General features: G+C 37.0%; 1 protein-coding gene across 2 annotated transcripts in view; it reads right to left on the minus strand.

Moving 5' to 3' along the window:
- Nucleotides 1-16,073, minus strand: part of PIP4K2A (phosphatidylinositol-5-phosphate 4-kinase type 2 alpha) — a 121,158-nt gene that overhangs the window by 17,537 nt on the left and 87,548 nt on the right. The window contains exons 5-6 of one of the 2 annotated variants that reach the window (XM_054816016.1): nt 6,777-6,923; nt 4,086-4,124 (exon numbers count right to left, since the gene is read on the minus strand). In XM_054816016.1, coding sequence (XP_054671991.1) covers nt 4,086-4,124; nt 6,777-6,923 — 186 coding nt within the window. The remainder of the gene's footprint in view (nt 1-4,085; nt 4,125-6,776; nt 6,924-16,073) is intronic. The other variant, XM_054816017.1, reaches the window with a different exon arrangement.

Here is a 16,073-nt window from a genome sequence, read left to right on the forward strand (position 1 = left end):
ATTTATGAAACAACACATACCACAGAGGTGGCAATGCAAGCAGGTTTAGATTAATTAAAAAACATAAAAATCTATGAAATTGCTCAAGAAGATGAAATATGGTGGCCTTCAAGTTCACTTAGGTTTTATTTTTCTTCTTCAAATTTCCGAGTTGCTCACTCACAAGCAATATGCTCAAGTTCTACATAAGTACAAGCACACTCAGCTGTAACTGCTAAATTTGATGTCGGACTACAAGTACGGCATAATTGTGAGCAGGCAGAGCACCAGGGGAGTTCTGCATTATCTTGGTTTCACTTAAGAGGGCAAAATTGTCAAAGGAATGAATAGAAAATGCCCACTATTAAAATAATAAAAATAAAGACAACTAAAGCCTAAAAGAAAAAAAAGGAGCAGCTGTCAGAATTTGACAACTGTTGAAACATACTGTTCTTTTTAAATTCAGGACATCTGTAAGTGCATGTTATGATACCTTTTGCCAAGAAAGTGATGCCTTTATTATTAAAAATAGCACTTATAATGCAAATGAGAGGAATTGTGTGTAAAGGTGAAATCTAAGGGATGGAGCTTGTCTCCACACTGATTATCACAAAATATTGAAATGACAGTTTCAGAGCTTATCATCAATATGTTAGGATATTAAACAGTTGAAGACAGTCAAACAGAAGATAAATTGAAAATGGGATAGAAAAGTAACAAAGTCATTGTAGCCAGCTTTTCTTCCTAAAAAATTGATAAAAAAATATTTGAATACTAATACCTATTTCACACTACAAAAGCAAAGTAGAAAAAGGCTTTTTTCCTCTGATTTCTTATTTTACAGTCCATTAAATCTTTCTGCATAATTAACCGCCTCATATTTATTAACTGAGTAAATAACAAAAGAGTAGCTTGATAGGAAAGAGATTCAAGATCATCATCATTTTAGCCAAGTTTGCCATTTCAAAGTAATTTACCTAAAATTTGCATTCTTCATTAGAAGGTGACTGAAAGACTTGCTCTTCTGTTTTCTGGCTTCTGTGGCTTTAAAAGAAGCTAACATATTGTGCTCAGTATTCTAGAAACCATTTGATTACTTGAATATTGGCTTTTGAAATTAAATATGTATTACAAGCCTATTTAAAAACAACAGCATTGCCAGACATTTTAGCCCTGTATTTTAGCACCAAAAGCTTCCTGTCTTTTATTACTTTTCTGTTTTTTCAGATGTGAATAGTAGTGGATGCCTTTAGAATAAGTAATTAAATAACGCTGCCATTAATTGGAATTCTATTATTATTAATGTCATTTCAGGGTGATATTAATAAACTGATGATTTAACTTCCCTCTGGCTAAAAATTAGCTAATAAGTTACTACACCAGCTAAGTATTTGAGATTATTTAATTATTCAGAGCAATTTCTTCTAACATAGGAGATGTGAAAATTTCTTCAGAGCATTTGCTAAAAATGCCTTTTTTTTTGCCTTTTCAAGCTAAAATTTTCCAGGTGTTTTAGCATCCTTAAGATTGGTTTGAGATTCCTACAAAGGAGGAGAAAAAGTTTGAGACAGTGACATCTACTTAAGAGAAAATGGAAGTGAAGAAACATGCTACAGGGCTCTCGCCAGTTACAAATAATGGACCATTTACATACTCATCGTGCAAAGATACATCTCACAATAGCAGGTCATTATAGCACTGCTCAGAATTTCAAAAACAAACTTTCCCTGTCTATTTGTATAAATACACAACCCCCTTTTTATTTAAGCTTAAAACCTGTGCGTTAGAAACACTTGAGTAGTGAGATGAGTAAACCGCTGCAGTTCTAGTGCCTATTGTGCCTATTGCAGGAGATCCAGATCGTGGTGACCAGGAATGTTCTGAACATCTACCCTACAGACACGTGGTAGCGTATTCTTGTGACCCTTTCAAATCAAACAGCAGACTCCAAAACTTTGCCAAAAAATGTGTAATAAGCCAAACACTATTTTTGTCTTGCTTGAATTTCCAAGAGTCTGTCTTAAGATGTTTGTAAAATGTTGTTCCTTCTATGAACTTAGAAGTCCACCCAATTAATTCCCTTTGTTAGAAATGTTTTCTGAGTGCTAGCTTGTGGCTTCCCTGCTGCACTGCACTGGCGTTTGAGGGGAACGAAGAGTAACAGGAGGCTGTTCTAACAGCCTCAGCCTGTCTGCTTCCAACATCAGTAAGCTTAGTGCAGTTCTGTCTCCAAGAAATCAAATTCCTTTGGAAAGAAAATCATGTGTGAGATTTGAAATAGCAGAAGAATTTGGGGGACCAGGTTTTTTTTTATATTGCTTTCACAGAAGTACTCAAAATAATACTCTAGATGTGTTGAAGTTGATAGCAACTTTTTGCTATTTGCCTTACTGAAGTTACAATTTCACATTAAATTTAGAGAATAATTGTTGCATACAGTTATACAAAACTACACAACTTTGCTTTAACTTAGCTATAATCAAGTTCAATACTAGTTTTGCCATGAACTTACATGGGAACAAAATTAAGACACTGTTTCTTTGAGGTTCTCACTCAACATATTAACTGCAGTACATATGTACTATTATTTACTTATTATGAGATATATTCCCAAAAATGCTCAAAACTACAGCACTAAGTATCTGTATAGTACCAGCTCTTGTGTAGCTGAATATATGTAATATTGTTAAATTTTACATTACTATTCCAAGCATTAATGTTGCAACCTGAAGTAGTCCCAAATCATTTGCCCTCCTCATTTCTATCAGATTATTTTAGTACTACCAGCAGAGGTTTTCAATGACATTAGGTATCGTTTGCAAGACACCGAAGCATTAATCCCTCTGCTTTAAAAACACTAGAGTTATGCTACTAAATAGTAAGAACAAAAACAGACTTCAAGAAAAGAACGGAGACCATTCAAGACATCATCTTGAGGGCTCAGTACAGCAAAAGAGAGCTAATGCTGACTATTGTAACTGCAGTTGGCATTTGGGACATGGTAGCTGCCTAATGCTAGAAGAAGAATTGTAAGTGTTCGGTCATACCTTAGGACGAAGTGGAAAAAACTTTGCAGAGTTTTTCATGCAGCAAGAACTGTAGGACTGACAGCTACTGCATGTCCCTTACTCCTTAGTGCAGTTGTGTTATCTGTATAAGACTCAAGAAAGGCAGGTATGGTACGACTAATGCTTAGGAGAAAAACAAATGATCTGAATGGAGTTTAGGGACAACATAAAATGAAGTCTTAAGTGAATTGCTGAATGATCTCATGCTAATTCAGAAGGAATGTGCTTGGAAAAATTAAGAAAACAAGGGTCATGGGTTCCTAGACTTCACCCAAATTTGGAAATCTAAGAAGTCTCAGACAATGGAGACTATGTTCCACCTTCAATTATCAGGAGAATCTCTAGACAAACCTCTCCCAAAGTGCCATCAGGCTATTTCACTGAAACCTCAGAGAAATGTTGATTTTTGAGAACATTAAATTTTCCAAATGAACTAAAGTTGGAGATGGAAAAAACCAAGTGATCAATTTCCTTTTAGAGCAGAGTTTCAGCCCAGAATTTGAGGGAGACTGTCTCTCATTATACCTACATGTACATCAAAATCTGTCAGTTGTTTGCTCATTTGTATGAGCTTTACATACCCAAAGGTTCTCACAATTCAAGGTTTGGTTCATCTTTGCATTCACTTTAGAAGTGGTGCCACGTCACATCATTCCATTAACTGACATGGAGTATCCATAAATCTCAATATTAAAGAGCAAGAGAAAGAAGATGAAGAAGCAGAAGGGAAGAGAAGAAAGTCTTGATGTTTTCCTACCACAGGGCAGGCCCTGAAGAAACTAAGAAGAGAAGAGAAAAAAAGGAAAAGGAGGTGGTAGAGGATTGGCTCACTTACCTCTGAAATCTCAACACCTTTGCAAACCAATATGCAAAGGTCTGCAGAAAATAGAGGAAAGATAAAGGAAGGAATAAGGTAGAACTCAAGAGGGGAGAATATGACAGAAAACAAAGAAAAGGGGCAGAACAGCACTGGTTATGTTTGTCCTGAGACTAGCTAGCAGGTTAGATAACTGAAAAAGAAACAGAAATGCACCGTACCTTTTCTTTGTCACTGGCTTCTCGAGCCACAGTAGAGCCCTGAAACAGAAAAAATGGATCTAAAAATGTGCATATGTCAAACTAATTTGAAAATGTTACGATAACAGGTCAAAAAGCGGATGAACTGCATCCTTCTGAACTTGAGAGCTGTTTTAAAGAAAGGTGATACAGTAGGTAGAATGCCCAGGGCCGCTGAACTGCTGCAATCACTTGAAGAAGATGTATCATGAGAGAAGAAAGATGGATTAAATCCTCAAATGCTCTACATCTATTGTCCTCCTGACTGCTGGAACTTCTTCCTCACGTCTCATCCTCATTTTGAGACTATCACCCTGGAAGTTCAGTTTCCTTGGCAGACTTCTCATCTTTTTGTGCCAATTTAGCCGTACGTTAATGGAATAGCCTATTCTATATAACTATTTGGACATATGCAATACACAATTGAAAAGGATGTCACACAATATAAACACATAAAAATATTTAAAAGATCACAAAGTACAAATCAGAACAAAGCACCTCACAGCAACATGAAGTCAAAAGAAGAGATGAGACCAACTGTGGATTCATAAGACTTACAGTGCTTGCCAAAGACATTTTGGATATTTTTTGTGTTTGTTTTAAATTTATTTTTTAGCTTAAAACTAGTAGGCAATATGGTGCTTTCTGAATAAGCTGGAGGTGACAAAAATGGCTGTATATATTTCCTTGCAAATTTCTTGGAGCAGGACCACCCTTTAAGTACCCAGCGTTTGTTTATCACATAATAGCACTGCAAGAAATAATAACTACAAACGTGATAATTGGACATTGAAAGATGGGTAAATTAGCTCTGTTGTGTGTTGGAAGGTGTGCATTGTGTAAAGAATTGCTGGAATAGAGTCATACTAGTTTAAAGAACATGAGGATTCCCAACCACATCTTTTTATGCCATGTTTTATTCTGTTTGCAGAAAGAAACCTAGAAAACTTAGAAAGGATGGAGAGAAAAGATAAATGGGACAGTACTTCATAGTTATTATGTATGGTCCAGCAAGCAGGGATTTCACTGCATTTTATCGTTAACTGATAATAAAGCCTGGTAAAAGTCTGACGCTTCAGTTTATTGATGATACACCTTTTATGTTGCATTCTGTGCTCCAACAGACTATTGGGCCTTAAAAAAGATCACCTGAAAACCAAACTGGAGGAAAAAAGTGGATTTATAATAGTAAAAATTAGGGAGATTGCCAAAATCGACATTGAAGTCATTTTAACAAAATGCCTCAGTGGCCAGGAGAATACCTTTGAAATCCTATGCTGATCTGTGGTCTCTTTTTCTTAGTATCTACACAGGTAAAGACTTGTGCTACAAGTGAGCTCTAAGCTGGTGTCAAAAATATTAATGTGTGAAAAAAGATTCTGAACCTACAATTGCAGATGCTGTAGCAATGAAAATCAAGAAAAAGTGATTTATGATATATGCAGTGTAACTATAAATCTGCTCAGTGAAGGAGTTTGTTTGGAAGAATAATATAATATTGATATTAAATTTAAATTACAAGAGAAGTTTATCTTTAAAGTAATTCTGTCCACCTGGACAAACTGAATAGAGTACAGAAGCATTCACAGGGGTAAATAATAGCAAAAGCTGTTGACATCATGGCTAAGTACTGTATATTATTTATGTTTCTTTCTGTTGTGCTTTTGTCCCTTTTTTAATGCATCTGGACATTATGATGCTCTAAAACACAAAGAGTTCTCAAATTAAAAAAAAAAAAAAATCTCTCTCATGTAAGCTCTGCTGCCAATAATACTAAATACCAAAAAGTCAATTGTTGACAATCTGGAAACCAGTTCTTATAAATCACGTTCAGTCAAGTATCTAACCAATTGGTAGGTAGATACTTGACAGTAGGAAAGGACGGTGCAGTATGTAGCATTACAAGTCTTTTAATAGAGAATGCTAAATAAACATCTTAAAACAAGTTTGCAGGTGCACTTACTGGTTCAACACATAGAAATTAAATGTATCAGAAAGAAGTAGGTTTCTAAGGCGAGACTTTATGGAGGAAATTAAAATACAGTCCCTTATGACTAAGACTGTATTTTGGGCATTCGTTGTAAGCCCTGTATATTAACTATTGGTAAAATTATAATGAGCAGATAAACCTTCTGAAACAAAACTAAAACACATGATAAAAGCAACAGAAATTTTGTTTTTTAAGAACCTTCTCTTTTGTACTTGAATTATTTTTAAAATGTAGAATGGAATACGAAGCTTTTGTAGTAGTGATGTACTTTGTTAGTAGCATTTTATTGGTTGTAATGATGATGATATTTATTTTATAAAAACCTGCTTCAGAGTCAGCTGTGGCTTCCTGTAATGTTGATAAATACCTATAGTAAGCAGAATTATTATTGTACTTGTGCGAAGGGTTTTACCTTTAACCATTAGTTACATTTAACAAACACACCCAGTTAAATTGCTTTGTTTAAATGCACAATGCAAATAAATTTGTACAATTTCTATAAAACCATCCCTCAGTTTTGCTAAACCTAGATGCAGAAGTAAAACTACTTAATGCTGGCTCTTACATAACAATTTTTAATTAATTAAAATTCTGAGCAATATTCAAGCATCAGCATAATCTAACATTTATAGTAAAGATTTTCAGCTACTTTGTCAGTTATTTCATCAGCAGTTATTTCTCACCTTTAAATCATATTTTCTATAAACAGATAAACGATGGCTGAACACATTTCTTGTAACAATCATATATACTTCAACTCCATCAACAGTAAGCCGGTACATGCCCAAAAACTGGGGAAGAAGTGTATTCCCATGACACTCCACAATAAACTGCAGGAGCAAAAGAAAAAAAAGAGAAATGAGGATGGATACGTATTATATAAATAGGTATTTGTACATTTTTAAAGATAAAACATCCAGAAACAACACATTTATTTGTTGAATATATATTTGTGTGGAGACAAACCTTTAAAATAAATCATGCCAAAACCAACTCCTTCATCAGGAGGTTATCCTGCTGTTAGGTTAGTGTTTAAAATCTTGAACTGCTTAACTTACGACTCTTGACTTCTATAGACAAACTCATAGAAAGAGCAGGCTTCATTTGACAGACCTTTCCACTTTTATGGTTTGTAAAGCACACCTAATGCAGAAAACATATTGGGTACTGATGTAAAAAAAATAGAAATATTTTTTCAAACATCACACTGCTGGATTTTGTCCTCTGTTGTCCCAGATTATATCTAATGTGTACGTTTCTCCATTCTCAATATTTGTTTATTACGATGAACATTTATGGTGCTGTCACCAGCACGGGGTATTATTTATTATCACCAACTTTCTGCTAGTTCCCACGTGATGGTCGCATTTCAGGGTCAATACAGTTGAGCAGTGAAGTGCAAGATCCCTGTATTTTTTTGTTTATGGATCATTATATTTCCTTAAGGTCACCATATTCCATTACAAATGGGCTATTAACCTTGAAAAGATTTGCCACCTGCACCTCAAACCTGTTTTTTTTTTTTAAAAATTTTTTTTAATCACTTGCCTTACAACTAATCATTCAAATTTCTATTGGAAAGACTACTGGAGGAAGCAGAAAAAGTACAGACTACATTGATGATGAGAACTATTGAAGACTGAATATTTATTCCCAGAATAAAAATGCCCATACTGTAGTAATGCTAAAACCAACTCAAAGACATCCACTCATATTTTGTGGAACCAAGGAAAAGTGAAGCCACAGTGATGCAAACCAGCAAAGGACTCACCAGCTTTCCTCTTTCTGTTACCACCAAGTCTCAAACAGAGAAACTTGGAGAAAATGTAAAAATTCAAGCCCCAAATAGGAAACATGACAACTAACCAGCAGCCAGCTTTTAAAGTGGATCAGCTTTTCGACAGTCGTTGAATACTGAAGCTGCTGTTTCTTTTGTGCCAGAGCAACCTAGTTATTAGAAACATATTATTCTAAAATACGGGAGACTTCAGAACAAGTTAACGGAATATGCCGTTTCAATTGTTTAACAAAGGTAGTTAGTATTTGGTAACAAATTATATAACAAAGCTCTTGGAACCCTGGAGATTTGGCAATTTTGGGCTCCTCTGCTAATTTTAAGGAATTTCTCTCACTAAATTTTTACCGGAATCTGCACATATCACATATAGACTTCCCTTTTTTAAATAGCAAAATAAAAATAGAAAGATTTAAAAGTCCTGAAAACAACCCTGTCCAGCAAGAAACAAAGGGAATGAACAACAAAGATGAAAATCATTGACTGTGAATTGAAAGTAATTTTGACTAAACTCTGACACACGAGCTCTGTTGGAATCTTGCTGGCATGGTTTGGGCTGTAACACTCCTGTCTGCCCTCTCGCTGTACTGGAGGTCACAAGCCCCGAAGCAGAGAACACATAGCCATGACGCAGTTGTGTCACTTCACAGCGCCGCATTTTTGAGCTCAAACTGCCTATGAACGGGTAAAACATCTTATGCCGCTGCAGAGGCTCAGTGAATGCAAATCGGAACCTTAGGAAATATGATTGTATGCCCCAAAATACAAAGAAGTTTGACACTAGAAGGCCACAAAAGCAATGTCAGTCCTGAGCAGTGCACAAAGATTGATCGGTTTGCACCTGAGAAGACTTCTGTGTTTAAAAGATGCAGAAGTTTTAAGTTGGAGTTCTTGAATTGGAGGATTTTCAATCATAGGGCTGTTACCAACCTCACAAAGTAGTTATAACGTGTTACAGGATACATAGCTCATTTTGACCATCAGTAGTTTCTCTCAGAGATCTGATCATAAAGTGAAACTACAACTATTAATGCTGAGGTTACAGAAAACTTGTTTAAAACACTAATCCTTATTAGTCAAACTACACTGATTGTTTTGTTATAACATCAAGTACTTGAAATATATCCTAAAGGTAAAAAATACTTTTCTAATGCTTTATAAAAGGTAGGAAGGGTTGTTCTTATAAAAACATTTACTGAGTGATTCCTTCTCTAAGACGATTAGGTTCCGCAAGGATGATAAAAATGAATCTAGCTTCCAAGAAGATTTTAGTGTCACAGAATTTCAGGCCACTCAACTCTTTAATGGATCCAGCCATTCCTAATCTTACGGCTCTTAACTACAGAATTTGAATTAAAATAAGCACTATCATTCCAATTTTCCACGTGGGGATCTGAGACACAGAAACTTTATCCGAAATCATACAGAGAGTTTGTGCCACGTGAAGGAATGGCAGCTAGGCATCTCGAGTACCAGGCTAATAACCCCCTGCCCTTCCTCTCAGCTGCGAGGGTCACAGTCTTGACACTTAAACCATCTCTTCCACCCAGGCTAGCACTAACTCTCCGATTTTAACCCTTCTGGTCCTGAGTGTCCCCATCTGTAAAACAGCAACGTCATTAACAGAGAACATCTGCAACATACTTGCTGTAATAACATAAAAGAAATCCTTCAGTTAGCAGGATACAAACTGTTCTGTATTACGTAACAAAGGAAAAAAGGCAATTAATGAGATTCCTATTTCTAAGTTAGGGTTAGCCATTTGCTAATGCTGTTTCATTTGAGTATTCTGCAAACAAGCCTTCTGAAAGGGCACTGTTACTAGCATGCAACACGGGACATGAAAAGCTCTGCTAGTACCGCTCTTCACTTGGTAACAAGGGACTTGGCTGTGTTTTTCCAGATTTCTAAGCAACCTTCCCACAGCAGACCATGTACCTCAACAGTTGTTTCCTACTCGCTGCTGACTGTGGACGCGCGTGCCATTGCAATTTAAAGAAAAGTCCCTAAAATGATTTCAGTGTTTCCTGTGACAGCATTTCTTACCCTGATGGGGAGACAAAGGGAAGAGGGAGGAATGCCACTTGCTTTCAGTCATCTACAAGGTTGATCTAGAACTTCCTACCTTTGAAACTATCAATCCCCCATATCTGCATCACAGAGGAGGCAAAACGTGTCATCTGTTTGGGTGGGAGTCCAGCAGGACTGTGGTTGGCAGATTTTCAATTTGTCCATCTTGATATAAAGGAAGTAGCAATTTAGTCACCTCAAGGTGCTTTTTAGGAATGAGTTCCTGAAGTTTCCCACTCACAGCTGGAATAAAAGTGAGCCTAGAAAATAAGCCAGTACATTCTTAACAGGACCGCTAAATTTCAGTGAAAGACCTTCACTCCTTTACGTTAACTCTTTCTAAAAAGAACATTAAAACAATTCTATCAAGCAGCCTTGCTAAATAAAACTGTAATACTTAGCTAAAACATTTACAAGTCTTTATATGCAGTAACAAAATCCATCTTTTTTAAAGTGTTGTAATAAACACCCCATTAATTTTTGTTAATTCAGACAATTTTCATTTTTCTGCACAGCATGAGGACAATATTACTATTAACAAGATAAAGTATCATCAGCACGTTGACACATTTTATCAGCTGTGCAGCATAGGTTTCAAATATGTAATTTTCTGAGCTCTCTTGAACTTCATCCTTAATAAAGCTGAAAATTAGCAAAAAATTCTTTATGACCCTATATTCTCATTATTTTGTGTATAAATACAGCTTCAAGATTCCTTAATAAGAACAGAACTTTTCCTATCTCATTTTACCTGAAAAATAAGATTCTTAGCTTCTTGCTTCCCCATGGTAATGCTAGTAAGATATCAGGATGATTAAGAGATAACATAGCGCATATAATTCATTGGCAAAGAAGTTATGGCATTTTTGGCTCTTTTTGGAAAAACACAGGGTAAAATTCCCATTTCTGCTATTTCTCCTCCTCCCCTTAGAGATAATCTGTGGAATGAATTGACATCAGTGAAGATTAAATCCTGAATTATAGCTATCTCAGTTCTATGTAGAAACTGAACATTCCTATTTCTTACAGGTAACCCTGTTTTGCAAACATTAATTCAGAAAGACACACGTTTATTCTCTTTTGCCCCTTTATAGATTATTTTCATGATTTTCTATGTCATGATTAAGGCAATCACGCTTGAATTATCAAATGCTTATGTAACAGCTCTATCCTATTCATTAGGATACTTTCATTAAAGAAATTGAATGGCAAATCATATAATTATTTAAAAACATTTTGGACGTCGTGAAGGACGAGGCATTGATACTCCTTTTTTGGGCTCAACTTTCTCTTTCAATTCCTCTTGCCCACGATCAGGAATGTCCTCCACCAATTTGTTGTGTGCAAGTGTGTTGACATGTGGAATCACTCCCCAAAAAGGAGGTTGAGAAGTTGTCTAGAGTTGTATCGTATTTCAGAATATTCCAATTATTGCCATTTTCTTGAACCTTAATAATTTCATGGAAAATTATCCACTAGGTACTTATGTGACACATCAAAAGGATTAATTAGCTGAGCTACAGCATACAACAGAAAGTTATAGATTTTCAAGGCATATAAAGCTGTTTTCTTCTAGTAAGTCATGTAAGAAAGTAATTTCATTTAAAGAAGCATTCGATAAATATCCAGGTTTTCAGATACAAGCCCTGTGATTCACAGCACTCCATTTCACCTTGTTTCAGACTTGGGCCAGTGTTAATGTTACTTCGAAGTGCAACGTAATCTAAATGTCACCACCACGTGTGATTATCTAGGTTGCAGATCTGCTACCAGGAACACAATTCTTGGTTCTGCTACAATCAAATGAGTCACTGGGCATGGTGATTTCTTCCAAAAGTGCTATGCACAGCATCAATAGCTTATATATATAAAATACAATAAATGTATAGAAAACATCTGCTGGTGAAACCCAGGCCTCAACGGAGCCAGCTTAGCCAAGTCCATTCTGCCATTTTGTGTAGTTAGATATTTACCTATGAAATTTCCCATCTTTCAGTGAAGATTTTTGATGTGTTTTTTAGTAAAATTTCCAGCCCGTGGTTGTATGGCCCTTTTGCAATATCATCCAACACCCATGCTAATGAGTTTCCCATTTTCAGGGTCACCTCTCCTATAGGAAGCAGTGGGCCCATGGATGCAGATGAAACGTAGACTGTTCAGATGAGAACACATATTGTCATCTCTACTTTTTCTGCTTCTCCTGCTTCTTCATATCAAAGCTGTTTTATAGGTCGGTTGTCTTAGCACAGGGCAGAGGCCACGTTCTGTGCAGCCTCTTGATTCACACAAGAAACTGGCTGAAGGACTTTTTCTCATCTGCATTTCTTCACAAACCTCCCATAAATCTTCACCTCTTACTACATTAGGACATACAGAGAGTCAGGGTCATTGTTCCGTGGTACGCATCCTTCTTCATGCACATTTGTGTTTAAATAATAGTATATTATATTGCCTTCCTTTGCTTTTTTACCTACTCTTTCCCTTCTTTTTGTGATACATGCGGATGCAACCTGAAGAAATAGGGGGAGCTGGAAGGATGCAAGTCTTTGATAACCTGTGCAAGTAATGACATGGAGGGAAGATGACACAAACTTAAACGTGGCTCTAGCTTTAGCAACCTACCAGCTTGATGTCAGCCCATCTCAGTGCAAATTCCTAGACACCCAGTCCCCACACTTTCTTTTCTGGGGTACTCTCCAGCCTATGTCATCACCAATTCTGTGACAAAATTGTTTTTAGCCTACAGTAACATTTTTCTATTTATGATTTTAATGTTTTCTCTTACCTTCCGCTCAATAACCTTGTGCTATTCCTTGATTCCTGTGCAGCCCTGAACCCCTCTCAGTGCAATTTCCCCCTTTTTCACCTTATTGCTTGCCTTCCTGTTTCTTTCATACTTTTTTCTCTCCAGAACCTAAGGTCATTTTTTTTTCCTGCTTTTGTTTTCTCCTTTATGCTGTCGTCTCCACTTTCTAGCTCATTCTATTCTTTCCTCTCTTCCCATTCACTTCCCCATCACTCCGCTGTTTGCTGCCGGTAAATGGGCAGTCCCTCTCCTTTACTACTATTCACTATTTCTGCTGGTTGCCAGGGAGACAAACAGGCAGTGCAGTAGGTGTCAGTTCTGCATACAATTACCTGTGTAGGGAGGAGAAAGTGCAGTCAACAAGGACAGACACCTATAGAAAACCTAAAGGGTACCTGCACTCATGAGTAGTTTTATACTAGAAGGCTTGTACATTAACAATTTCCTCTTGGTCACCTGCTTTGAGATGGCTTCTCAATTTCTTTTCTTTACTGAAATCACCTGGGTGTCAGCACTGAGGAATAATAAATCCCTTTTGAAGTGCATTTTAATGAAAAAGGGAAAAAAAAAGGCATTCAAAAGGTGCTGGGTTTTTTTGGAGACACTCAAGTTGCTTTCATTTATTTTTTAACATTTCTACCCTGCCCATCATCTGTTCTCAAAGAGCACAGGACTCCGCAGTTACACCAATTTAAGGTTTAAAGCAAGTTTATCTCACTGGGAAGGGCAAGGTTGGTTGTGACATTTCAGAAACTAGAACATCTGCCTACAGAATTTTACTCAACTGTCACAGATTTCTGGCCTTGAAAGTGACATTTGTACTTTAGAAGATATCTACATGTATACTAATATCTATGATAGTATATTCCATATTTTATGTAGAATCATAGAATGGTTTGGGTTGGAAGGCACCTCAAAGATCATCCAGTTCCACCCCCCCTGCCATGGGCAGGGACACCCTCCACTAGACCAGGTTGCCCAAAGCCCCATCCAACCTGGCCTTGAACACTTCCAGGGATGGGGCATCCACAGCTTCTCTGGGCAACCTGTTCCAGGGCCTCACCACCCTCACAGTAAAGAATTTCTGCCTGATACCTAATTCTAAATCTACCCTCTTTTAGTTTAAAGCCATTACCCCCTGTCCTGTCACTACATGCCCTTGGGAATAGCCCCTCTCTGGCTTTCCTGTAGGCCCCCTTCAGGTACTGGAAGGTGCTATAAGGTCTCCCTGGAGCCTTCTTTTCTCCAGGCTGAACAATCCCAACTCTCTCAGCCTGTCCTCACAGGAGAGGTGCTCCAGCCCTCTGATCAGCTTCATGGCCCTCCTCTGGACTCGCTCCAACAGCTCCATGTCTCTCCTGTACTGGGGCCCCCAGAGCTGGACACAGTACTCCAGGTGGGGTCTCACAAGAGTAGAGGGGCAGGATCCCCTCCCTCGACCTGCTGGTCACGCTTCTCTTGAAGCAGCCCAGGATACAGTTGGCTTTTGGGGTTGCAAGTGCACATTGTTGAGCTTCTCATAAAATAGTAAACTTTTTGCACAGGACAATACATCCAAAGGAAACATATAAACAAAGCTTGAATATATGCTCAAATTAAAAGTTTTCCTTTAAGAGGAAGCAGGATATTTATTACTTGTTCCTTAAACATAAGGTGAAATCCTGGCAACGCACTTATCACAGATGACTTTGCTGAGCTCTCCTTTAACAATGCCAAAGGCACAGACAGGTTTAACTCCATTTTTCTGGTCCATGCTCTTGGGGTCAGTAGCGTAGGTTTAAAACACAACTGCACTAGATTTGGAGGCATTTCAAATGAATATTTGATTTTGCTCTCAAATACTGTTTAAGTATTTCACATGAACACACTTGTTTAACGTACACAGTTTTAAATGGTCAAACTACATCTGTGAGTCCATACAGCAACAGCTTTTCTAATATTTGAAAGCCTGACCCATTTGAGCATAACGATGGTTCTAGTGCATTTGATAAGTAAATGATGTTCAGCTGAAGTAACACCTGAAGAGTAGCAAGAAGCATTCTACTAATAACTGATAGTATACTAATAATCTAATCAGCCCAAACCAATTGCAAATTATCATTAAAATGTGACTAAGAGCAGTATTTCACACTATGCATCAGAAAATATGACAGTACATGCCTAGCATGGAAATTCACAGCATGATAACCTAACGTGTCATATATATTCATATTTACCATACCACTGAGAAACCTAGCTGGTTCACGCTCTAGGCCATTTTGTCTTTAAATGTAGATAGAAGGCTGGTCCATGCATGATGGACTTTAGTCATAAATAACAAGGATGCTTTGCAACTTTAAGCATGGAGAAAGACATTATTCTTCCTGTTTGCTTAGAAGCAGTGGGCTCAGTGTTTTGTTTTGTTGGGTTTTTTTTTAACTTTGCAAAAGAAAATAATGATCTCTAGTGTTCCTACTCAGTACTAAAAGCGTCAGACTCATCAGATGAGTTGACAGAAAGTGTCAGTGTTTAGACTGAAGTGTTCACCATCTGTCTGAGGCTGTGGGCCCGACTGCTGCTAAAAAAAAAAAAGGCATCACATCAGACAGGGTAAACGAATGAATGCAACTTGTAATTTTGGATAGCAACTATAATTTACAATTGTCAGGACTATTATTTACAATTCAACAGTTTTAACCTGGAATTGCTATATATACTTAAATGCTGTTTCTATAGTAACTTCTCCTAACATTCCTTCAAGCCTGGTTCACTTTTAGTTATTTACACATTTCTAGTATGCAGTCTTAGGCTTGGAATTTGATCTTTTTTGTTTTACTCTTGAATTTTTTTTATTTTAAATAGTGGTAACAATACTGTAAATTGTGATGCACCTAACTTGGTTACTTTTGCAAAATGCCACGTGATATTCCAATAGAACTCTACCCAGAAAGGAGATAGCTAATAACTCAGCCAAACTAATTTACTTTATTTTCACTCCTAACAAGTTACTAGCCATTCCGTTTCCTGAAAATAACCTGATTTCTCTAAGGTGTACAGTTATGTCCATTATAACGTTGGTTAATTAAAAACTAAGCAATCTAGACTTGGTATTTTTAGACTTACAAATGTTTACAGGCTATGCACAATTCCTCCTCCTTTTGTAAGTATTTAAGTATACCGACTGTGTAACTATAACCTCAGTTCCCCACAGCTCCAAAGAACGCACAGGATATTGCACCTTCACGCCGATGGAGAGAGGGAGGACGGAAAGAATCGGATGGGTTTGAACTATACATCTCCATGATCTCCAGTTACTGATAAACTAACTGT

This window comes from Grus americana, chromosome 2 (genome assembly GCF_028858705.1).
Source record: "Grus americana isolate bGruAme1 chromosome 2, bGruAme1.mat, whole genome shotgun sequence".
Taxonomy (NCBI): domain Eukaryota; kingdom Metazoa; phylum Chordata; class Aves; order Gruiformes; family Gruidae; genus Grus; species Grus americana.